This window comes from Babylonia areolata, chromosome 9 (assembly GCF_041734735.1).
Source record: "Babylonia areolata isolate BAREFJ2019XMU chromosome 9, ASM4173473v1, whole genome shotgun sequence".
Classification (NCBI taxonomy): Eukaryota; Metazoa; Mollusca; class Gastropoda; order Neogastropoda; family Buccinidae; genus Babylonia; species Babylonia areolata.
This window is the reverse complement of record NC_134884.1, coordinates 47,533,004-47,559,637: the sequence shown is the minus strand read 5'-3', so window position 1 is coordinate 47,559,637 and position 26,634 is coordinate 47,533,004. Positions and strand designations below refer to the sequence as shown.

General features: G+C 44.3%; 1 protein-coding gene across 1 annotated transcript in view; it reads right to left on the bottom strand.

The window, feature by feature from the left end:
• Nucleotides 1–2,431: 2,431 nt before the first annotated feature.
• Nucleotides 2,432–26,634, bottom strand: part of LOC143285551 (mitochondrial inner membrane m-AAA protease component paraplegin-like) — a 31,418-nt gene continuing 7,215 nt past the window's right edge. Inside the window, exons 8-19 of the mRNA XM_076592929.1 lie at nucleotides 26,336–26,485; nucleotides 25,477–25,621; nucleotides 23,225–23,333; nucleotides 18,894–19,020; nucleotides 17,165–17,327; nucleotides 15,941–16,051; nucleotides 15,366–15,481; nucleotides 14,801–14,884; nucleotides 12,762–12,834; nucleotides 8,219–8,376; nucleotides 7,160–7,237; nucleotides 2,432–3,708 (exon numbers count right to left, since the gene is read on the bottom strand). Coding sequence (XP_076449044.1) covers nucleotides 3,529–3,708; nucleotides 7,160–7,237; nucleotides 8,219–8,376; nucleotides 12,762–12,834; nucleotides 14,801–14,884; nucleotides 15,366–15,481; nucleotides 15,941–16,051; nucleotides 17,165–17,327; nucleotides 18,894–19,020; nucleotides 23,225–23,333; nucleotides 25,477–25,621; nucleotides 26,336–26,485 — 1,494 coding nt within the window. The 3' untranslated portion in view covers nucleotides 2,432–3,528. The remainder of the gene's footprint in view (nucleotides 3,709–7,159; nucleotides 7,238–8,218; nucleotides 8,377–12,761; nucleotides 12,835–14,800; nucleotides 14,885–15,365; nucleotides 15,482–15,940; nucleotides 16,052–17,164; nucleotides 17,328–18,893; nucleotides 19,021–23,224; nucleotides 23,334–25,476; nucleotides 25,622–26,335; nucleotides 26,486–26,634) is intronic.

Sequence of the window (26,634 nt, the reverse complement as noted above, 5' to 3'; positions counted from 1 at the left end):
AGAAAACACAGCACACATGACCTGAACACACAAAGAAAACACAGCACACATGAACTGAACACACAAAAGAAAACAGCACACATGACATGAACACACAAAGAAAACACAGCACACATGACATGAACACACACAGAAAATACAACATACATGACATGTACACACAAAGAAAACACAACACACATGACATGTACATACAAAAGAAAACACACATGACATGTACACACAAAAGAAAACAGCACACATGACATGAACACACAAAAGAAAACAGCACACATGACATGAACACACAAAGAAAACACAGCACACATGACATGAACACACAAAGAAAACACAGCACACATGACCTGAACACACAAAAGAAAACAGCACACATGACATGAACACACAAAAGAAAACAGCACACATGACATGAACACACAAAGAAAACATAGCACACATGACATGAACACACACAGAAAATACAACATACATGACATGTACACACAAAGAAAACACAACACACATGACATGTACATACAAAAGAAAACACACATGACATTTACACACAAAAGAAAACACAACACACATGACATGTACACACAAAAGAAAACACAACACACATGACATGTACACACAAAAGAAAACACAACACACATGACATGTACACAAAAAAGAAAACACAACACACATGACATGTACACACAAAAGAAAGCAACACACATGACATGTACCCACAAAAGAAAACACAACACACATGACATACACACAAAGAAAACTTAACACACAAAAGACATGCACAAATAAAGAAAACGACACACACACAAGACCTGTACACACAAAAGGAAAAAATGCACGCATATAGGAAGAAAGCAACACATACAAATCATTTTCTTGCTAGGTTTTTTTTGTTGTTGTTGTTGTTTTTAATCATATCCTTTCCAAATATGGAAATATACACCTACTGACTTTCTTACACTTGCATGAGCGAAAAAGGATTATTGTTGCTTATGGTTCAGCCAACAACACAGGTCCACAACAGGACTGCCAAACCATACAAATGCCCAATCTGGTTAAAGATCCAAAAACCTTTTCCAGCCATCAAGGCAGTGAATTAACATCCACTGTGTCCAGGAAGGCCATTTTAACCTTCCTCAACTAGTCATGTTCCCATTCACATCCTGGTGGAGTGAGGGAAGTTGGAGAGAAGTGCTTTTCCAGGGACACAACACCATGCTCAAACAGGGTCTCGAACCCAACGTCTAACCGATTCTGCCATGGAGCATAATGATCAGGAAAAGCAGGTTCAAGAAAAGAATATAGGGTCTGACCACAAAATAATTTTTTCAACCAGTTTTCTGAAAATCTGCTGATCAGGACATATAAAACACCATTCCCCTCTCCTTGCTCTGAACAGAGAAAGGGTTAAAAACACATCAAACTGGGCGTGCAAAGAGTGTCAGTCCTGCCCCTTCAATCGCATGCTCTGCTATTGATTTTCTAGTGAACAGAAGGATGGCCTCCCCTGTTGCTAAGCAGTGACATGTCCAAAGCTATTTTTATGACACATAGCTCAAGGAGCAGTGCTAGTTTTGATGGGAAATATTTCAGAAAAAAATAGTTATCTTAATAAATAAATAAATTAATTAAAACATGTCTGTTGCATGGAGAATGATGTTCATGGATTTGTTAACAAAATGGTGCAATTTTTTTATTCACACCTCAGACACATGCAAACATATCCACACACACACACACACACACACACACACACACACACACACACAGACACACACACACACACTGTGGCACAAATATTTAATAACAAAGACTTTTGACTTAAGCCTCCACAAATTCACCCACTCCCCAACCCACCACGCACACACCCTCCTAAAAAAACTGTACATTATAAACACTCCAACCCATAATAAAGCATATTCTTCAATCTCTGGATGCACAAAAGCATTTCATTCATTCACACGATAATGCAATATAAGTATCACATTGTTGAAACAAAAGTAAAAATATGTATCATCAGCTGGAAAAACAAAAACCAAACAAAAAACACAATGCTTCCCACTGTTTCTATGTAACAACAGTGTTCACATCAAACACAGCATTCCGGTGCTCATTGTGAACATGTCAGCAAACAGATCATCACCAAACTCTTGTCTGAATCTTGTGAAAATTCCAGCAAAAAGACAATCACCAAATTCTTGTCGATCTCTTGTGAAAATGTCAGCAAACAGATAATTCACCAAATTCTTATCTAAATTACTTCAGAAATGCTGATCTCAATTCCTCCTCAAAATTACAGCCATTCAAGTCAAAATTCTCGTGCTAAGTTACTTTGGTAACATAACTGAAATTCCTATCAAAATTACTTTCAGTGATACAAATAAAATACATGCTTATTGAACAGTCTGACCTCTTGATATAATAATGATAATAATAATAATAATAATAATAATAATAATAATAATAATGTGAATTTATGAAGCACCTATTCTCTAAATAGGGCTCTAAGCGCCTTATAAGAATGGGTACACACACACACACACACACAGAGACGAAAAGTAACAATAAGAACAATGGGGGCAGGGCAGTGGTTTCTACATCAGTTTAAATAAGTGGGTTCAAAGTGAAGACCTGAATGAAGTGGAAGAAGAAGAATTTCTTATCTGCACAGGAAAACTGACCCTTTGACTGCAATTGTATTGTATTGTATTGTATTGTATTGTAATACGTTTTAGTTAACATATCTTTCTGTGTGAAATTCTTGCTGCTCTCCCCAAGGGAGAGCTCGTCGCAAAAGTGCAGTGCCACTTTTATTTTCTTTCTGTTTTTTTTTGGTCTTTGACTTTCATTTGTTTTACTATCAAAATGGATTTTTCATTAGAAATTATTGCCAGGGACAATCCTTTCATTGCCATGGGTCCTTCTACATGTGCTAAGTGCATAATGTGTGTGGGACCTCAGTTTACTGTCTGACTGGTCTGCCTGACCCGACCACCACTCAGTCATGTGGAAGGGAAGGGGTGTCAATATCAAGGTCTGTACCAGGGTACTGTTCCAACATCAGTGTTACTTTCAGTGCCTTTTCACTTGTTAATGGCGCTTTCATGATTTTTCACAAAATCTAAAAGTGTGAGAAACGTTAAAAACAAGGAGTTATTTTACACAAATGCATTTGGTAATAACGCTTATACAATTCACCTTTCTCCCTCGCTTCCAAGTGGGAGGTAGTGGTGCTTCATTCAAAACTTCTAGAAAAATGTGTGTGTGTGTGTGTAGGGTTTGAGAGTGTGCATTTGTTGCTATGCATGTGCACATTATATTCCTGTCAGTGTGCATGCACACATGTCAGCCCTGATACGACCCTGAGCTGGGCTTTACGTAACCAACAAATACAATGTGCACATGTGCAAAGATGCGTGTCATGTGTACAGATGCATGAACCTAAAGACGAGGGTTTGGATGTGCATGTGTCTGATACCCATGCAGGCACACATTCCACTTTCATCATTTCACATCATCCAAGCGGTGACCTATCTAGTCCTGGCCTGGTTTGGGTCGTCGTGGCGGGGGAGGATGTGGGTGGTCGTTGCTGGGCATGATGCCCTCCCAGCCGTGCGGCTCAATCTTCAGCTTTTCCCCGTGCGGGGGAGGGCCAATCAGCGCCTCAATGTCCTCGTACGTCAGCACCTCTCTCTCCATCAGGCTGTGGGCCATCTGCACACACACACACACACACCACATCATGTCACATCACATCACACACATCATGTCACATCACACACACCACATCATGTCACATCACACACCACACCATGTCACATCACACACCACACCATGTCACATCACACACCACACCATGTCACACACACACCACATCACATCACACACATCATGTCACATCACACACGCCACATCATGTCACATCACACACCACACCATGTCACATCACACACACCACATCATGTCACATCACACACCATATCACGTCACATCACATCATGTCGATCACATCACATCACTTCACACGATTTGCACATCAAACACATCATGTCATACCACATCACACCACATCACATGACATGACACACCACATCAACAAAGACTGACGAGAAAGGGACCTGAGTTATAATCACAAAATAGAGAAACATGTATTTCTAGATGCAATTTAGCAAAAACAACAACAACAACAAAAAGTTCCCTTAAACAGACTTGCTGAAATATAATGTTCATATTCATCATACTGATAATGGTTGCAGAGTATCCAACTGGCATATACTGGAACTGTTATTTGTTTGTCATGATCCTTCAACATTTGTTCTCACATTTCTTTCACTTGGAGCAGTCACACTACAAAACATCCATTTACACACTTTGGGCAGTGGTGGGCAAATGAGCTATAAACATTTCAAAGATCAACAACAAAAACAAAATAAATACATAACCAAAAACAAAACCCACTTTTGGCAAACAACAGAATGAGATTTTCAAAGAATATTTTCTTGGTTTTTAGTTTCTTTGTTTGTTTTGTTTTTTTATCTGAAGTCAGTAGTCCGGAAAAATCAAGTTGAGAGATCAACTGCACCACATTACTGATCAACCACAACACATGCTTATGAAGTGATAGCCTATTGAAAATACACTCTCCAGAAATTCCTTTTCCTCCATCTTCATTCAAATAAGACAATAAACCAAGGTCCAGTGTTCAGCATGCAATTAGCACACATAAAAGAACCCATGGCAACAAGAGAGTTGTCCCTAGCAACATACTGTTGTAAAATCCACTTGTGTGTGTGTGTGTGTGTGTGTGTGTGTGTGTGTGCGCGCGCGCACCTTTGTGACTGATGCCTAAATGACAGAGAAAAGGAAAGATGAGCGTCTAAAGACAAAGCTGTGAGGTGGCTCTACCCAGGTAGGCAGCCCTGCTGTAAGACTGTTTATGAAGTGCTTAGAGCTCAGTCTCTGAGGCTTGGCACTTTGTAAATATCTATAATTAAGGATGAACAGAATAATTGTAATGCTCCAGCCCTCTACACATTTACACCTGTTTCTGAAGACTGCACAAGTACAGCACAATGCTGTACTGCGATGCCTGTGACATGTGATAGTGCAGTCAAGACTGGACAAGGGGTGGAACCACAAAAAATCAATTAATGCAAGACTGATAGCCCGTTAATGCCGGCAGCTGCAATATCACACAATGATGGGTCCAACAACTCACACAGTCTATCAGTCAAGCACTGTAATCCGAGTCTACTGACTCAAACACAGAGTTTATCAACCAAGTACTCATTATTCAAGACGGTCAACCAACTACTATGCATCCAAGTATACCAGTTCCTACACAAGTGTTTAACAACCAAGTACTGCAGAGCTTCTGATACGTTACAACTCTTGGGGCTTCCAGGAACTCTTTTACCATAATTGTTGGGGGGAAGGGGGGGTCTCAGACCTCCTTCAGAGAACCACTCTAATACTGCACCTTGTGATCAAATCTGCACAGTTACATACATTCAAAGGTAAATGCTCTTTCCAGTCATAATCACCTGTTTCTGAACCAAGAAGTGGCCAAGGAAAACAACTCTTCCTTGTAGCAGATGATCCTACCACCAGACAACCCCTAGGCTGCCTATATGACAAGATAACTCGTCAGCACAAGCATGTACGCTTCGCTGCCACAATGACGAGATCACTCGTCACTGAAATATTCTGACTTTTCCCTGGTTTGCATTCAGTTTGTTGACAAAAATACTGGTAGCTTTAGCTTGGGGAATCTTTCTAGATTCTATTCATCGCTAGAAACCCCAACTATGTCATGAGGCAGTCCTTTATTTGAACATTTTGGATGGGTTACTGCCGCAGTGTTTGCCTGGCTCCTCTCCTCGCTCGCTCAACAAAATGTCGGACTCCCTACTCAAGACATGCGATCATAGCCAACTGAATCAAGCAATATTGCTTTCTTTTGCTGATACTCAGAAAGAATTGAAGCGTAAATTTGAAGAAAACAGTGATGAACATTTATAGGACGATTTGAAAGAAAATAAAGGGAGCAATGAAGAGACTGGCCAAGATACGACTATCAGTGAGTGATGCTGACTGTACAGCTGTAGCAGACGACAGAAAGTGACTGAATTATCTGGACACAGTGTGAGTGATTTTCTTGGCACTCAGCCAATGCAGTCTGGTGAGAACTGGATAAAGTGACCGTGTGAAAGGGGTGAAGAGGAGAGGGGTGGAGACTGAGGGGGCGTGGCCCCACATCCATATTATCACTTGGAGAAGTCACAATGCATTGTGTATCTGTCTCTTTTAAAAAAAAATTCTTATTGTGGTTGTTTTAGTATAATCTGTGTGTGCAGGTATTATCCATTTGTCCAGAAAATATGGTATTTTAGTGCAAATTATCGGACTAATGTTTGTAAATAACAAGTTGAAAATGTGACAAAAATAAAACACTGATTTCAAAACAACAGCATGTCACTGAAAATACATAAAATGGGGAAAACATCCTGTGTTTTGTATTCTTTATTCATTACCTTTCAGAAAATATATACTTTTATGGGTCTTTCTCCAATAACAAAGAGCACAGAAATTTTGGAAAATATATACCCGTTCTTTGTGAAAAAACCCTGGCAAATAGATTTCATTTAAATCTGATTTTCCTGGCAGCAAAAGGGTTAGGTGATCTGATCCAGGGTTTTCACTCTTGTTAGACGTTCACTAAAGAAACTTCTACAGCATCCCAGGGACCTGTTGCATGGACATGCAGAGAATCATTTCCATTTCCAAAGCACCAGGGACACACATTCACGTTATCAGAACCCTGCACTGTCTGCACTGGACAGGATGCTCTCTCAGTCTTGCTCCGCGACTTTACTATTACCGTCGTCAGGAGGGGGCATAGCAGCTGGTGTCCGAAGTACGTTAATTCAGAACAGGCACTACTGAACACCACCGAAGTGACTCAGCAGCAGTGCAGGGTCTCCTCTGGTGTGTGATCTCCTAGCGACCAAATACTGCTAACTCCCTGGGACTGCGACAGATGAACCCAAGTGTGGCCATGTGAGGTGTGTACAAGTAATGCCACTGAAACGGCATTGATAATAGGATAGCAAAAAATAAAAATATAAAAAAATCCTGTGCTGTATATGTTTGTGTAGCAACTCACAGAGTCCAGCTTGTCCTTGTTGTCCTTCAGCACCTTGACCGTGTGGTGAAAGGCTCTGGACACCAGGGCTCGGGCCTCCTGTCAACACACACACACACACACACACCATACACACACACACCACACACACACGCACGCACACACGCACGCACGCACGCACGCACGCATGCACGCACGCACGCACACACACACACACACACACACACACAAAGGAGTTAACTCTCCGGAGATGTGCCCATGCTTAAATTTTAGGTGAGCTCAAAATAACATGCTGAAGCTGGAACTTTTAAAAAATCTTTTTGTGAATACACAAAGCGACATTCAATTAAAGGGAAACTATACAGGCATTAAGAGTGACCATTTTCATGCACACAGTTATTTCCCTTAGACCGTGTGTACTTCCACTTTTTCTTCTCTCACACCTCAAAGGTTGACTTTCTAAACTAAAATGAGGGTGCATCGGACTTTCTCATGGAGAGGCAAGAGAATTTGTGACACAAGGTCCAGACATTACACCTTACTTCCTAGACACTGGTGACCAATTTTCTGATAATTTTTTTTATGATGAAGACATGCAGTTTGTACCAGACAATGATTCTGAGAGTGCTAACTAAAGTTTTTTTCCTGACTGCCCCCTACATCACATACATTTTTCTGTTTTTCAGTATCTAGTGACATACTTCAATTTTTTTTTTAATATTTCGAAAAAAAAAAAAATTTAATTCAAAATTAACAGAAGAGATGGTAAACTTTCAAATAATGTATAATTTGCATATACAAACACACACACACTTACACATACATGCTCATATATAAATACAGACACACACACACATATATATGTATTAACACACACCAACACACACACATATAAAGCATGCGCACACACAAGATTCATGTTCACATGCACACACAAACACACTGATCTATAATTCAACCTTTCCACCATGGTAAATAATTCCAGGACTGCCACAATGTAAACAGCTACTGATACATTCACTTTATACCCCAAACAATCCATTCTACTACAACACAAACACACTGCAATCACACACACACCTCATCAATGGTGGCCTGCATCTTTTTACTGAAAGGTCTGCTGAACCTGCTGTCTGAACCAGTGGGGAAGGAGAGGAGGCCGATATTCTCATTCATGCCGAAGCTCTGAATCTGGTCGTACGCCATCTGGGTCACCTTCTTCAGGTCATCATGGGCACCTGTGAAACACATTCACTGTCTTCTGCTCAGGCATGTATGCATGTAAGAGGAAAGTGACAGAATGGTTCTTCTTCTTCTTCGTTCATGGGCTGCAACTCCCACATTACAGTCACTCGAGTGGGCTTTTACATGTATGACCCTTCTTACCCCGCCATGTAGGCAGCCATACTCCGCTTTCGGGGGTGTGCATGCTGGGTATATACTTATCTCCATAACCCACCAAACGCTAAAATGGATTACGGGATCTTTATCGTGCGTATTTGATCTTCTGCTTGCGCATACACACAAAGGGGGTTTAGGCACTAGCAGGTCTGCACATATGTTGACCTTGGAGATGAGAAAAATCTCCACCCTTTACCCACCAGACGCCATTACTGAGATTCAAACCCAAGACTTTCAGATAGAAAGTCAACGCTTTAACTACTTGGCTATTGCGCCAGTCAGCAGAATGGTTGAATTGTTCATCTGCCAATAGAGAGTGCAGGAGGGTCTGAGTTCAATCCTGCTTTTGTCCTTTCTCTAAAGTTGGTCTTGAAAATCAAACTGTAGCATTTAGTCATTAGGATGAGGTCCCTACCCAACAAGTTATCCTCCTCCCTACACCCCACCTATAGCCATCCTCCTTCCAACACCCCACCTATAGCCATCCTCCCTACACCCCACCTATAGCCATCCTCCCTACACCCCACCTATAGCCCACCTATAGCCATCCCCTCCCTACACCCCACCTATAGCCATCCTCCCCCTACACCCACCTATAGCCATCCTCCTCCTACACCACACCTTAGCCATCCTCCCTACACCCCACCTATAGCCATCCTCCTCCCTACACCCACCTATAGCCATCCTCCTTCCAACACCCCACCTATAGCCATCCTCTCCCTACACCCCCCTATAGCCATCCTCCTCCCTACACCCCAACCTATAGCCATCCCTCCCTACACCCCACCTATAGCCATCCTCCTCCCTACACCCCACCGATAGCCATCTCCTTCCAACACCCCACCTATTAGCCATCCTCCTCCCTACACCCCAACTATAGCCATCCTCCCTACACCCACCTATATCCATCTCCTCCTTACACCCCACCTATAGCCATCCTCCTTCCAACACCCACCTATAGCCATCCTCCACCCTACGACCCCACCGATAGCATCCTCCCACACCCCACCTATAGCCATCCTTCCAACACCCCACCTATAGCCATCCTCCTCCCTACACCCCACCTATAGCCATCCTCCTCCCTACACCCCACCTATAGCCATCCTTCCAACACCCCACCTATAGCCATCCTCCTCCCAACACCCCACCTATAGCCATCCTCCTCCCTACACCCCACCTATAGCCATCCTTCCAACACCCCACCTATAGCCATCCTCCTCCCTACACCCCACCTATAGCCATCCTTCCAACACCCCACCTATAGCCATCCTTCCAACACCCCACCTATAGCCATCCTCCCTACACCCCACCTATAGCCATCCTCCTCCCTACACCCCACCTATAGCCATCCTCCTCCCTACACCCCACCTATAGCCATCCTCCTCCCTACACCCCACCTATAGCCATCCTCCTTCCAACACCCCACCTATAGCCATCCTCCTCCCTACACCCCACCTATAGCCATCCTCCTTCCAACACCCCACCTACAGCCATCCTCCTTCCAACACCCCACCTACAGCCATCCTCCTCCCTACACCCCACCTATAGCCATCCTCCCTACACCCCGCCTATAGCCATCTTCCTCCCTACACCCCACCTATTTGCCATCCTCCTCCCTACACCCCACCTATAGCCATCCTCCTTCAAACACCCCACCTATAGCCATCCTACACCCCACCTATAGCCGTCCTCCTCCCAACACCCCACCTATAGCCATCCTCCTCCCTACACCCCACCTACAGCCATCCTCCCAACACCCCACCTATAGCCATCCTCCTCCCTACACCCCACCTATAGCCATCCTCCCTACACCCCACCTATAGCCATCCTCCCTACACCCCACCTATAGCCATCCTCCTCCCTACACCCCACCTATAGCCATCCTCCTCCCTACACCCCACCTACAGCCATCCTCCTCCCTACACCCCACCTATAGCCATCCTCCTCCCTACACCCCACCTATAGCCATCACCCCGCCTACAGCCATCCTCCTCCCTACACCCCACCTATAGCCATCCTCCCTACACCCCACCTATAGCCATCCTCCTCCCTACACCCCACCTATAGCCATCCTCCTCCCTACACCCCACCTATAGCCATCACCCCACCTACAGCCATCCTCCTCCCTACACCCCACCTATAGCCATCCTCCTCCCTACACCCCACCTATAGCCATCCTCCTCCCTACACCCCACCTATAGCCATCCTCCCTACACCCCACCTATAGCCATCCTCCTCCCTACACCCCACCCATAGCCATCCTCCTCCCTACACCCCACCTATAGCCATCCTTCCAACACCCCACCTATAGCCATCCTTCCAACACCCCACCTATAGCCATCCTCCCTACACCCCACCTATAGCCATCCTCCTCCCTACACCCCACCTATAGCCATCCTCCTTCCAACACCCCACCTATAGCCATCCTCCTCCCTACACCCCACCTATAGCCATCCTCCCTACACCCCACCTATAGCCATCCTCCTCCCTACACCCCACCTATAGCCATCCTCCCTACACCCCACCTATAGCCATCCTCCTCCCTACACCCCACCCATAGCCATCCTCCTCCCTACACCCCACCTATAGCCATCCTTCCAACACCCCACCTATAGCCATCCTTCCAACACCCCACCTATAGCCATCCTCCCTACACCCCACCTATAGCCATCCTCCTCCCTACACCCCACCTATAGCCATCCTCCTTCCAACACCCCACCTATAGCCATCCTCCTCCCTACACCCCACCTATAGCCATCCTCCCGACACCCCACCTATAGCCATCCTCCTCCCTACACCCCACCTATAGCCATCCTCCTTCCAACACCCCACCTATAGCCATCCTCCTCCCTACACCCCACCTATAGCCATCCTCCTTCCAACACCCCACCTATAGCCATCCTCCCTACACCCCACCTATAGCCATCCTCCTTCCAACACCCCACCTATAGCCATCCTCCTTCCAACACCCCACCTATAGCCATCCTCCTCCCTACACCCCACCTATAGCCATCCTCCTTCCAACACCCCACCTATAGCCATCCTCCTCCCTACACCCCACCTATAGCCATCCTCCCTACACCCCGCCTATAGCCATCTTCCTCCCTACACCCCACCTATTTGCCATCCTCCTCCCTACACCCCACCTATAGCCATCCTCCTTCAAACACCCCACCTATAGCCATCCTACACCCCACCTATAGCCGTCCTCCTCCCAACACCCCACCTATAGCCATCCTCCTCCCTACACCCCACCTATAGCCATCCTCCCAACACCCCACCTATAGCCATCCTCCTCCCTACACCCCACCTATAGCCATCCTCCCTACACCCCACCTATAGCCATCCTCCTCCCTACACCCCACCTATAGCCATCCTCCTCCCTACACCCCACCTACAGCCATCCTCCTCCCTACACCCCACCTATAGCCATCCTCCTCCCTACACCCCACCTATAGCCATCACCCCGCCTACAGCCATCCTCCTCCCTACACCCCACCTATAGCCATCCTCCTCCCTACACCCCACCTATAGCCATCCTCCTCCCTACACCCCACCTATAGCCATCCTCCCTACACCCCACCTATAGCCATCCTCCTCCCTACACCCCACCCATAGCCATCCTCCTCCCTACACCCCACCTATAGCCATCCTCCTTTAAACACCCCACCTATAGCCATCCTCCTCCCTACACCCCACCTATAGCCATCCTCCCTACACCCCACCTATAGCCATCCTCCTCCCTACACCCCACCTATAGCCATCCTCCTCCCTACACCCCACCTATAGCCATCCTCCTTCCAACACCCCACCTATAGCCATCCTCCCTACACCCCACCTATAGCCATCCTCCCTACACCCCACCTATAGCCATCCTCCTCCCTACACCCCACCTATAGCCATCCTCCCTACACCCCACCTATAGCCATCCTCCTCCCTACACCCCACCTATAGCCATCCTCCTTCCAACACAATAAAGGGTCATGACCAAATACAGATCAGACAGCACTATGCACAATAACAATCAGATCAGTTTCAGTTTCAAGGTGATATCAAAGTGTGCAGACTGATCCATATCTGCTACACCATATGCGCTTGAAAACTAAACAGAAATAAAAGAAAGGATCAGATGCCTGACCTAGACACAGCCCTAAGGTGCTGGTCAGGCCTGGAGAATGACAAAAGAGAGGAAACAAGAGATTAGGAAGGCAGGGTGACCCACCTGTGGTGACACGGTTGAAGATGACAGACTCTGCTGCGCGTCCCCCCAGGGCCATGCACATCCTCTCAAACAGCTGGAACAATGCGCGCGCGCGCGCACACACACACACACACACACACACAAACACACGCACACACACACAACCTGAGGTTAATATAACATGCACAGCACAACTCTGAAATGCAGACTTCAAGACTTCACAAAAAGTTAAAGACCCCTTCATTAATCAGGTATTTGTTTCAAAAAATATCTCTAAAAAAAAATCCAGAGATGATTTAAGTTATGCAGGATGTACATGGTTTTCTACTGGACTCTCACTGAAAACACAAACAGCTGTTTAAAGCAAATGTGCACCATTAACAGTTTGAAAGATGTGTTTGAAAAACTTACATATCAACTCAAACTTGACAGTTATTTAGTGGTACATAAATGACAGCTGTTGTTTTTCATTGTAAAAAAAATCGATGTGCACGTACAAGAAAGTAGCTGTGGTTATGAGTGGTGCTCATGGCACTGGCTGTACAACTGCTGTTTGCCAAACAATCAGCATCATTTCACCATGCCTCACAAGGAGAAAACTGTGCAAGTTCCCAAGTGGTCCTTCACATTTTGTGAACCCTGTTGGTTCAAGGACATACCATCTTCCCCTCCAGAACAGAGTATGACTGCCTAAATGGCAGGAGTAAAAATGCATATTCACATCAAAACCCACTCGTGAATATGAGTAAAGTGGGAGCTGCAGCCCACAAACGGAAAAAAAAAAAAGGAAAAACTATAGCTACAAACAGCTGGAAATAGCTCTGAGTTAAAACTCTTCAGTTTATTTGACTTGGTACTGCTTTTATCTTTTAATAGATCTGAAACAGCTGGATGTTTATTGATGTTATTGTGTTCAAATCCATGGTCAGTGTATGTATGTGAGAGAAAGAGAGAGAGATAGAGACAGAGTGAGTGTGTGTATGTGTCCATCTGTGTCTGTACCTTGTGTATCGTGTGGTGTGGTTTGCTATGGACAGTGTGTGTATGTGTCCATCTGTGTCTGTACCTTGTGTATCGTGTGGTGTGGTTTGCTAGAGACAGTGTGTGTATGTGTCCATCTGTGTCTGTACCTTGTGTATCGTGTGGTGTGGTTTGCTAGAGACAGTGTGTGTATGTGTCCATCTGTGTCTGTACCTTGTGTATCGTGTGGTGTGGTTTGCTAGAGACAGTGTGTGTATGTGTCCATCTGTGTCTGTACCTTGTGTATCGTGTGGTGTGGTTTGCTAGAGACAGTGTGTGTATGTGTCCATCTGTGTCTGTACCTTGTGTATCGTGTGGTGTGGTTTGCTAGAGACAGTGTGTGTATGTGTCCATCTGTGTCTGTACCTTGTGTATCGTGTGGTGTGGTTTGCTAGAGACAGTGTGTGTATGTGTCCATCTGTGTCTGTACCTTGTGTATCGTGTGGTGTGGTTTGCTAGAGACAGTGTGTGTATGTGTCCATCTGTGTCTGTACCTTGTGTATCGTGTGGTGTGGTTTGCTAGAGACAGTGTGTGTATGTGTCCATCTGTGTCTGTACCTTGTGTATCGTGTGGTGTGGTTTGCTAGAGACAGTGTGTGTATGTGTCCATCTGTGTCTGTACCTTGTGTATCGTGTGGTGTGGTTTGCTAGAGACAGTGTGTGTATGTGTCCATCTGTGTCTGTACCTTGTGTATCGTGTGGTGTGGTTTGCTAGAGACAGTGTGTGTATGTGTCCATCTGTGTCTGTACCTTGTGTATCGTGTGGTGTGGTTTGCTAGAGACAGTGTGTGTATGTGTCCATCTGTGTCTGTACCTTGTGTATCGTGTGGTGTGGTTTGCTAGAGACAGTGTGTGTATGTGTCCATCTGTGTCTGTACCTTGTGTATCGTGTGGTGTGGTTTGCTTGCCAGAGTGCACCTGCACGTGTGTGCGCATTCTGTCAAAAGAACTTCCTCTGCGTCAACACACCCTATTATCACACACCCGTATCAGGAATAAAAGTGCTGACATTCCCCTACCCAGCCACCACAGTCACCCACCTCGTCACTGGAGTACAGCTTCTGGTCAGAGGGCATGTACTGAGCAAATCCCAAGGCACTGTTGGTCCGCGGCACGATGGAGATCTGTCACAGCCACAATTCAAACACTCCATACACAGTGATACAATACAAAACTTGGAAACAAAATGGGACTATTTTACAAAGCAGTGACACTGCCAGTCGGCTTGTTGACCATTCAAAACATCCTAGGAACGTAATTATACTGCAGCTGAAGAACGTACAGCTCAGTACATCATGGAAAAGTATTGGGAAAGGTGTCAGACTGATATGCCATGATTCAAACACAACTTCTTATCACGAAATGTGAACTTGTTTCTTGTCTGTTTGGCTTTCATACATTTTTTCCTTCCTTTCTTGTTGAAAATGTTTACTTTTTGCTTTTACTGTTTCAAGTTCTCTGTGTATGTGGTTCATGTGCACATGCATGTGTGTGTGTTGTTGTGTACTTTGTGTCTGATTGATGTGTTACTGTGAACTGCCTTGAGAGGTTTGGAGGTGCTATATAACTGTACTATTATAATCCTCATCATTATTATCTTGTTACCCTGATCAAAGCATCGGTGTGCTTCAGCATCCAGCCCACCAAAGCATGGCCCGACTCGTGGTAAGCCACCACCTTTTTCTCTGTCGGTGCCAACAGGTGGGTCTTCTTCTCCACCCCTACAACATACATCATATCATCACAATATGAAGAAGACAAAAAAGAAGAAGCAGGAGGAGGAGAAGGAGAAAGAGAAGAGAAGGAAGAGGATAAGAGGGGGAGGGGGAGGACTAAAAGGAGGAGGAGCAGAAGAAGAGAAGGGGATAGGAGAGGGGGGAGGAGGAGCATGAGGAGGAGGAGGAGAAGGGGGAGGAGAAGGAGGAGGAAAAGAAGAGGGAGGAGGAGAAGGAGAAGGAGAGGAGGAAAAGTAGAAAAAAAAAAGAAGAGGAAGAAAGTAGAAGTAGAAGAAGAAGAAGTATAGTGCATCATTCATCCACACCTATAACACTACCAACTGCGTTCATTTTTTCATGAATGCTGTTTGCAGGCGAGCCAACCACAAAGGTCACTTCAGGGTTGAAAGCATGCTAATTCTGTGTCGCAGATTTAGCATCCTGTGTAAAACCCCATCACTGTACCTGCGATCACCCGCTCAGCAGCGTACTCAAAGTCTGAGGCAGTGATGATCTTCTTTCCATCTCTGGCAGCACGGATGGCGGCTTCGTTACAGACGTTGGATATGTCAGCCCCTGCCAGACAGACACAGGACAGACAGACAGGTTTCAGTTTCTGGTGATCGTCACACTTTTGTTCATAGATGTGCTCCTTTTCCCATATATATATTGGAAAATACGGTCACACCCTATTCCCTCAAAGTTTTTGTTTGCGATTACCCTCAGGGTCCCTCCCTCTCCCTGGCTCATCTGGGTGTTCTTTCTGTATTACTCACATGCCCCGGGACTGTAACATCATATCATAGAATATCTTCATTGAATGTCAGATAAGCAAGTTCACTTCCCCTCCCAGCTTTGAGAAACGTATCTTTCAGGTCTTCATAATCATCGAGTGTCTTCTGCAAAATTCTTCATGGAACAGTTCTGCAGTCTTCTGCAAAATGTTTCATGGAACAGTTCTGCAAAATTCCAGGACTGTTTTCAAGAAATTATTGGAGAAGAATAGCAATAAAGATCAATGGATGTGTTTTCAGGGTGTGAGTTTATCAAACATTTTTATGAGCCAGTTACTTACTAATTAAAATGTCATGTGGTAGTTTCGTATACCATTTGAAAGGGAATTAAAAGAGCTTTCGTTTCATACCAGGCATTCATTCAAAACTTATTACCAGTTTTGAGAAATATACGCATAAAAAAAAAGCGAAAATCTTTTTTCAAGTGTTACATTGGCAAAAATAAGTTTATCATGCTAAAACAATAACTGCTGAAAAGTGCAGGCTAAAACAAACACAACAGTGCTGAAAATAGCCTTGTAGGTCAAAATAATCCAGGCAAACGAAGCGAAAGAAAGACCAACCCGCAAATCCGCTGACGTGATCTATGTCGAGGCGGTCAGCCACGGCATGGAAAAAGCCCTCCGACTATCCATGATTTTTACTTAAACGTCACTCAAGTTACAGGTTTGGGGAAAATAAGCAAAATCAACGTTTTTCAGTCTTAGCTTCAGTTTTGCGGTCGAGGCTGCCAGTACCTACACTATAAAACCCTCCAGATGAAGGCGTCAAACCAAACATTGTACACAGTGTGCTCTTGTGCTCTAATATTGTATAATAGTGTCAAAGGGTTAAATCATGAACATTTCTCCTGTTGAAATACAATGTTTTCTTTGTCTGAAAACACACAACCTACCGCTCATGCCAGGAGTCATCTGCGCCATCTTTTCAGAGTACATCTCCGGCGACTGTTCCAGCTTCAGTTTACCCAGGTACAGGTTAAAGATGTCTCTGCGCTCTATCAACGTGGGCAGGTCAATCATGATGTGTCGGTCAAATCGACCGGGTCGAAGCAATGCCTGGTACACAAAAGAATACCTGACCGCAAAGTTGTTTGTGACAGATAATCCCCTTCATGAGTCTGAACGCACACAAGAAACAGACACGTCAAACATCTTGTTATCCATGTCAGTCTCCACAAGTCTTCTTTTGTGGACTGGGACTCCCACGTTCCTATTTTCAGGGGGATGCATGCGGGGTATGTTCTTGTTTCCAAAACCCACTAAATGCTAACACTGATTATGGGATCTTTAATGTGTGTGATCTTCTGCATGCATATACACAAGAAGGGGGTTCAGGCACTAGCAGGTCGGTACATCTGTTGATCTAGAAAGTCAGAAAAATCTGGACTATTTACCCTCCAGACGCCATGACAGGGATTCAAACCCAGGCCCCTCAGATTAGAAGTCCAACACCTATACCACATGGCCACTGTGCCTGTACATCCACCAATTATCCAACACAAACACACCCAACATGCATCACACAATGCACTATCAACGGCAGGGTAAAAAATGTCAAAAGAGGTCAAACCCTGCTCACAAATGGTTCTTCCCAATTGTTTTATTTTGTTTTTGTTTTTGTGTGTGTGTGTTTTTTCCTCAAAATCTAAAAACTCTTTAAAACACCAAAGGCAGATTTTTTTAATCTATCACAACAGGAACCTGAGTGAAAAGCATGTTATTCTGAGTGCCAGCTTATGCCCCTTGCATGAATTATTGTATGCTACACTGAAGAGAACTGCAATTTTGGTTGGGAAAAATCCATCTGGGATCAGGTTTTTCAAAAATCATTATACTTTTATCTTTAAACTTGGTTGATCTTCGGCTGATATTCGCATCATTCAGTCTACAGCCATGTTGAAGAGCAGTACTGACATTGTGCATCCTTGTCTCATACCTGTCCTCACCTCAAAACTGTGTTCACTATTTCCAGTTTCATACATGGTGTGCATATTCTAAAAGCTGATCTCAGTTTTGCACTTGGCGTTCAGGACTTCAGTGGCTTCCTTTTGGCATTCACCACTGTATTTTATTTGGGTATCTTCCAATGACTCTGGAGGCCTGTCACACAAACAAACCAGTGTTGGATTCTTCTGTTGCTGTTTCCATAAACGAGTTCTTTTTATGTGACCGGGTTGTTAGCCTTGCACTGAACCCCCACCCCCTAACCCCACCCCCCACTGGACGACCAGTGAATCACTCTTTGACCTCTACCCTTTGACCTGTCCAGCTCGGGTGGCTCTTCCAGGAGCATAAGCTCCCACTAGCATAGCTAGGAGTCTCTGAGACTTGTAACCCCCCACTACCGCCTACCCCCCAACAGCAAGGACAGGGCAGTAAAATAGAGAGCATACATTAAACATATACTTACACATGGGTCATTTTTCAAGACTTTCAAGAATTTAGAAAGGAAAAGGACATGTCATTTCTTACAAATTCTTAAAAAAAAAAACACCTTGAAACTTGTACGAACCCCACAAAAGAGATGCAGCAGCCCACAACAGGAAGAAGAACAAGGCAGAAAAAAAGAAAAGAGACAAAAAAGACAGGCAGACAATGCGGCAGGCTGACAGACCAACTGACCTTGTCAAGGATGTCTGCCCTGTTGGTGGCGGCCAGCATGATGACTCCCTCCTGTGTGCCCATGCCGTCCATCTCCACCAGCAGCTGGTTCAGTGTGTGCTCCTCCTCCATGTTCGACCCAAACGACCTGTCACACAACACGCCCACCCAGAATGAAATAAAGACACAGACGACCTGTCACACACAACACATCCAGAATGAAATAAAGACACAGACGACCTGTCACACACAACACACCCAGAATGAAATAAAGACACAGACGACCTGTCACACACAACACACCCACCCAGAATGAAATAAAGACACAGACGACCTGTCACACACAACACACCCAGAATGAAATAAAGACACAGACGACCTGTCACACACAACACGCCCGGAATGAAATAAAGACACAGACGACCTGTCACACACAACACGTCCAGAATGAAATAAAGACACAGACGACCTGTCACACACAACACGTCCAGAATGAAATAAAGACACAGACGACCTGTCACACACAACACACCCATGATGAAATAAAGACACAGACGACCTGTCACACACAACACACCCATAATGAAATAAAGACACAGACGACCTGTCACACACAACACACCCATGATGAAATAAAGACACAGACGACCTGTCACACACAACACAACCATGATGAAATAAAGACACAGACGACCTGTCACACACAACACACCCATGATGAAATAAAGACACAGACGACCTGTCACACACAACACACCCAGGATGAAATAAAGACACAGACGACCTGTCACACACAACACACCCAGAATGAAGTAAAGACACAGACGACCTGTCACACACAACACACCCAGAATGAAATAAAGACACAGACAACCTGTCACACACAACACACCCATGATGAAATAAAGACACAGACGACCTGTCACACACAACACACCCAGAATGAAGTTAAGACACAGACAACCTGTCACACACAACACACCCAGGATGAAATAAAGACACAGACGACCTGTCACACACAACACACCCATGATGAAATAAAGACACAGACGACCTGTCACACAACACACTCACCCAGGATGAAATAAAGACACAGACGACCTGTCACACACAACACACCCAGAATGAAGTAAAGACACAGACGACCTGTCACACACAACACACCCAGGATGAAATAAAGACACAGACGACCTGTCACACACAACACACCCAGAATGAAGTAAAGACACAGACGACCTGTCACACACAACACACCCAGAATGAAGTAAAGACACAGACAACCTGTCACACACAACACACCCAGGATGAAGTAAAGACACAGACGACCTGTCACACACAACACAACCATGATGAAATAAAGACACAGACGACCTGTCACACACAACACACCCACCCAGAATGAAATAAAGACACAGACGACCTGTCACACACAACACACCCAGAATGAAATAAAGACACAGACGACCTGTCACACACAACACACCTAGGATGAAATAAAGACACAAACGACCTGTCACACACAACACACCCAGAATGAAGTAAAGACACAGACGACCTGTCACACACAACACACCCAGATGAAATAAAGACACAGACAACCTGTCACACACAACACAGCCCACCCAGAATGAAATAAAGACACAGACGACCTGTCACACACAACACACCCAGAATGAAATAAAGACACAGACGACCTGTCACACACAACACACCCAGGATGAAATAAAGACACAGACGACCTGTCACACACAACACACCCAGAATGAAGTAAAGACACAGACGACCTGTCACACACAACACACCCATGATGAAATAAAGACACAGACGACCTGTCACACACAACACACCCATGATGAAATAAAGACACAGACGACCTGTCACACACAACACACCCATGATGAAATAAAGACACAGACGACCTGTCACACACAACACACCCAGAATGAAGTAAAGACACAGACGACCTGTCACACACAACACACCCAGATGAAATAAAGACACAGACGACCTGTCACACACAACACAGCCATGATGAAATAAAGACACAGACGACCTGTCACACACAACACACCCAGGATGAAATAAAGGCACAGACGACCTGTCACACACAACACACTCACCCAGGATGAAATAAAGACACAGACGACATGTCACACACAACACACCCATGATGAAATAAAGACACAGACGACCTGTCACACACAACACACCCAGAATGAAATAAAGACACAGACGACCTGTCACACACAACACACCCAGGATGAAATAAAGACACAGACGACCTGTCACACACAACACACCCACCCATGATGAAATAAAGACACAGACGACCTGTCACACACAACCCACTCACCCATGATGAAATAAAGACACAGACGACCTGTCACACACAACACACTCACCCATGATGAAATAAAGACACAGACGACCTGTTACACACAACACACCCATGATGAAATAAAGACACAGACGACCTGTCACACACAACACAACCATGATGAAATAAAGACACAGACGACCTGTCACACACAACACACCCACCCAGAATGAAATAAAGACACAGACGACCTGTCACACACAACACACCCACCCAGGATGAAATAAAGACACAGACGACCTGTCACACACAACACAACCACCCAGCAAGAAATAAAGACACAGACGACCTGTCACACACAACACAACCATGATGAAATAAAGACACAGACGACCTGTCACACACAACACAACCATGATGAAATAAAGACACAGACGACCTGTCACACACAACACGTCCAGAATGAAATAAAGACACAGATGACCTGTCACACACAACACACCCACCCATGATGAAATAAAGACACAGACGACCTGTTACACACAACACACCTATGATGAAATAAAGACACAAACAACATGTCACACACAACACAACCACCCAGCATGAAGTAAAGACACAAACCACCTGTCACACAACCAACAGGCCAACCCAAAAATGACACTAACGAAGGACCCAAAAGATCTGTAACACACAACCGGCCGACCCAAAATGAAATTAAGAACGAAATGACCTGTCACACACAACCAGCCGACCCAAAATGAAATTAAGAACGCAAATGACCTGTCGCAACAAACGGGATGATTCAATTGAAACTAATAAATTACCCAAACAACATGACACACGACAGGCCACCCAAAATGAAATAAGCCAAACAACATGACACACGACAGGCCACCCAAAATGAAATAAGCCAAACAACCTGACACACGACAGGCCACCCAAAATGAAATAAGCCGAACAACATGACACACGACAGGCCACCCAAAATGAAATAAGCCAAACAACCTGACACACGACAGGCCACCCAAAATGAAATAAGCCAAACAACCTGACACACGACAGGCCACCCAAAATGAAATAAGCTAAACAACCTGACACACGACAGGCCACCCAAAATGAAATAAGCCAAACAGCCTGACACACAATAGGCCACCCAAAATGAAATAAGCCAAACAACATGACACAGGACAGGCCACCCAAAATGAAATAAGCCAAACAACATGACACACGACAGGCCACCCAAAATGAAATTACCCAAACAACCTGACACACGACAGGCCACCCAATGAATAAGCCAAACAACATGACACAGACAGGCCACCCAAAATGAAATAAGCCAAACAACATGACACAGGACAGGCCACCCAAAATGAAATAAGCCAAACAACATGACACATGACAGGCCACCCAAAATGAAATAAGCCAAACAACCTGACACACGACAGGCCACCCAAAATGAAATAAGCCAAACAACATGACACACGACAGGCCACCCAAAATGAAATAAGCCAAACAACATGACACAGGACAGGCCACCCAAAATGAAATAAGCCAAACAACATGACACACGACAGGCCACCCAAAATGAAATAAGCCAAACAACATGACACACGACAGGCCACCCAAAATGAAATAAGCCAAACAACCTGACACACGACAGGCCACCCAAAATGAAATAAGCCAAACAACATGACACACGACAGGCCAACCAAAATGAAATAAGCCAAACAACATGACACAGAGGCCGAGCTGCTGCTGCTCAAACTTCCTGACCAACACTGCAGGTGTCTGCATCTCTCAGCCTGCTTGACACCTGGATATATCATGAGAGTACAGTCTTGTCAAGTAGTCCCATACCTAGACCCCTGAAGTAACAGCATCATCACCCCCATCATCATTCATCATCATCAAAATGTCCCCATTTCAGGAAGGATAAAATAAAGTATGAATAAACCTGAAGACTGTGGGCATGTGCATATATGCATGATACACCTGTCTGATTTCACAATCTGCACTTTCACTACCAACTCACCCTCCAGTTCTCTTGCGGCCAATGGCGTCAATTTCATCAATGTAAACGATGCATGGTGCTCGTTTCCTGGCTTCCTTGAACAAGTCACGCACACGGGCAGCGCCAAGGCCTGAACAAAGTTACATGTGAAAGACCTGAACATGAGCAACCTCCAACATCATGACTGGTGGACATTCTGAGAAGTGATTACCCACCAGCATCATGAATTGTCTTGTATTGTGATGTGTTGTGTTGTACTGTACTATGTTGTATTGTGTTCTATTGTATTATACTGTAGTTTTTTGTCAGAACAGATTTCTCTGTGTGAAATTTGGGTGGCTCTCCCCAGGTATGGAGTGTCATCACAGCGCTGTGCCACCCACACTTTTACATTTTGTCTGTCTCCAAGTGGATTCATTTTACTATCACAGCGGATTTTTCTACAGAAATTTCTCAGGGACAACCCTTTTGTTGCCATAGGTTTTTTAACATGTGCAAAGTGCATGCTGCACACAGGACCACTGTTTACTGACTCATCCGAAATACTAGCACCCAAACAACCAATCACAGTCAAGTGGAGCAGGGAGTAAAAATCTTTATCCGTATATGGGACTGGAACCCATGCACACTGGCTTCCTAGTCACTAAGTCAGGCACATCACTACCAGGCTGCCACTCCACTTTACCATGGTGACAAAATGCAAGAACACAACAAATCGCTCTTTCTGTTCCTCAGTTTGTCTGCACGAAATGACTGATGAAAAAATGCACCAAGCCTGTCCTTGGACACTGGGATTTTTTTTCCCCCCATCACACAAAGTTATTCTCTGTCATCAATGTCACTTAAAACTTATTGCTGTCTTCTCAATCTGAACCTGCTGTACGTCATTTACCTGCATACTATATCGTTTTAATCAAACATTTGACTGGGGTTTATATTCACTTTTAGGGGTTGCTTTTTGCATGTGTTTTTTTCTGTTTGCTTGTTTTAATCTCTGAACTACCTTTCCTGAGCATATATGAGGATATAATGTACATAGGGATATCTATCCTCCCTACATTTTGACAAACTCATTTGTCCATTAAGTACTTCTTTATAACCCTTTCACCACCAGCGAGTTTAGAGTGCAACACTCCTTGGCGCCAGCTGATTTTCAAGAAAGAGCAAGAAATACACCTACCCATTTCAAATTACTGTAACTTTTTTGTTTTTGAACCAAATGACTTTCTGGGTTGTTGTTTTTTTTAAGTAAGAGGAATGATGGAATTTTTGTGTTTTGGAGCAATAAATGATGTTGGTACAAGTGAAATATTTTCATTTTTGTGTTCATTATTATGTTTTGTTTTTGTTTTTTTCAATTCAAATTTTGCACTTCGACACATTACAGACATAAACAAAGACAGGTACAACACAAACATCACTGCAATGCAGTTGACAACAAAGCAAACTCACCAACTCAAGTCTTCAGTACAACTATATTTCCATTTAAGGTTAACATCTTACCTCCCAATATTTCCACAAACCCATATAAGGCTGATGTCTTACCACCTGATATTTCCTCAAACCCATATAAGGGAAACATCTTACCTCCCAATATTTTCACAAATCCATAAATGGTTAACATCTTACCTCCCAATATTTCCATAAACGCAAATATGGGAAACGTGTTACCTCCCAATATTTCCACAAACCCATATATGGCTGATGTCTTACCTCCTGATATTTCCTCAAACCCATATATGGGAAACATCTTACCTCCCAATATTTTCACAAATCCATAAATGGTTAATATCTTACCTCCCAATATTTCCACAAACCCATATATGGGAAGCATCTTACCTCCCAATATGTTCACAAAACCATATATGGTTATGTCTTACTTCCCAATATTTCACAAACTCACATATAGAAAACATCATATCTTCCAATATTTCCATCAACACATATATGGCTAACGTCCTAACTCCCAATATTTCCTAAAACCCATACATGGGAAGCATCTTACCACCCAATATTTCCACGAACCCATATATGGTTAACTTCTTACATCCCAACAATTCCACAAACCCATATAAGGTTAACGTCTTAACTCCCAAAATTTCCACAAACCCATATTTGGAAAACATCTTACCTCCCAATATATCCACACCCATATATTGTTTACGTCCTACCTCCAAATATTTCCAGAAACCCATATATGGTTAACATCTTTCTTCCCAATATTTCTACCAACTTGTGTATATATATATATATACGTGTGGGAAATGTCTCACCTCCCAACATTTCAACAAACTCAGAGCCAGCCATGGCCAGGAAAGGGACCTTGGCCTCAGTGGCCACTGCTCGGGCCAGCAGTGTCTTGCCACAGCCTGGGGGTCCCAGCAACAGTGCTCCTCTGGGGACCTTGGCACCCAGCTCCTGCACACAGGATGGAATCAAACCAGTTATTTGTACCCTGTACAACCACACACAGATCCAACCACTGTTGTTTGTACCTTGTACAACCACACACAGAGATCCAACCACTGTTGTTTGTACCTTGTACAACCACACACAGAGATCCAACCACTGTTGTTTGTACCCTGAACAACCACAAATCAAATCGTATTGTAAAGGGAAGCGACCGCTGTAGAGAATGACGTTCACGAGTAGCTTCCCTTCTTTCAGTTTGCTGCTTGACAACGGAATCAACAGTCGGACTCACGAACGTGTCTCTCCCAATCTGTTACTGTGTTTAGGCTGTGTTTCCAGTCATGAAATGATTGGTTTCATTACAAGTGCCCATAGGCCTGCTTGAGACTTATCACACTGATAAACACAGCATCTTGGAGGACATCCCTGGAAACTAACAAAATAACATAGCACAATGCAATACAACCCATTTTATGCAGTCAGGCTCTCCAGTACATTAACAATATAAAAACAATGCCCAAAAGGCATGGGAAAAGAGTGGCTCCCATATACCAAACAGGCTTGCATTAGTTGAAAAAAGTAACAGTGAAACTCTGGGCAAATGGACAAAAAAGAAAAAAAGATTAAAACAGAAGAATAAAGAAAAACCCAAGAAAGACACACACACACACACACACACACACACACACACACACACACACACACAAAACAGTGTCTGACCTTAAATCTCTGTGGTGACGTGAGGTAGTCGACAAACTCCATGATCTCTGTCTTGGCCTCTGTGAGACCGGCAACATCCTTGAAACTGATGCCGTGGCCATGTTTGGAGGCCACATCCACTCTCATGAATTTGGCTTTGCGTTCGTTGGCCTGAAATCATAACAACCATGCGCACTTTTTTTTCAAAATGTACATGAAAAAATGGACAGTATCAACTCTTTTGCCACCACATTTCTATGTTAAAAACACTCCCAAACGCCAAATATTTCATAGTCGACGCCGTCAGTCACATGATTCAG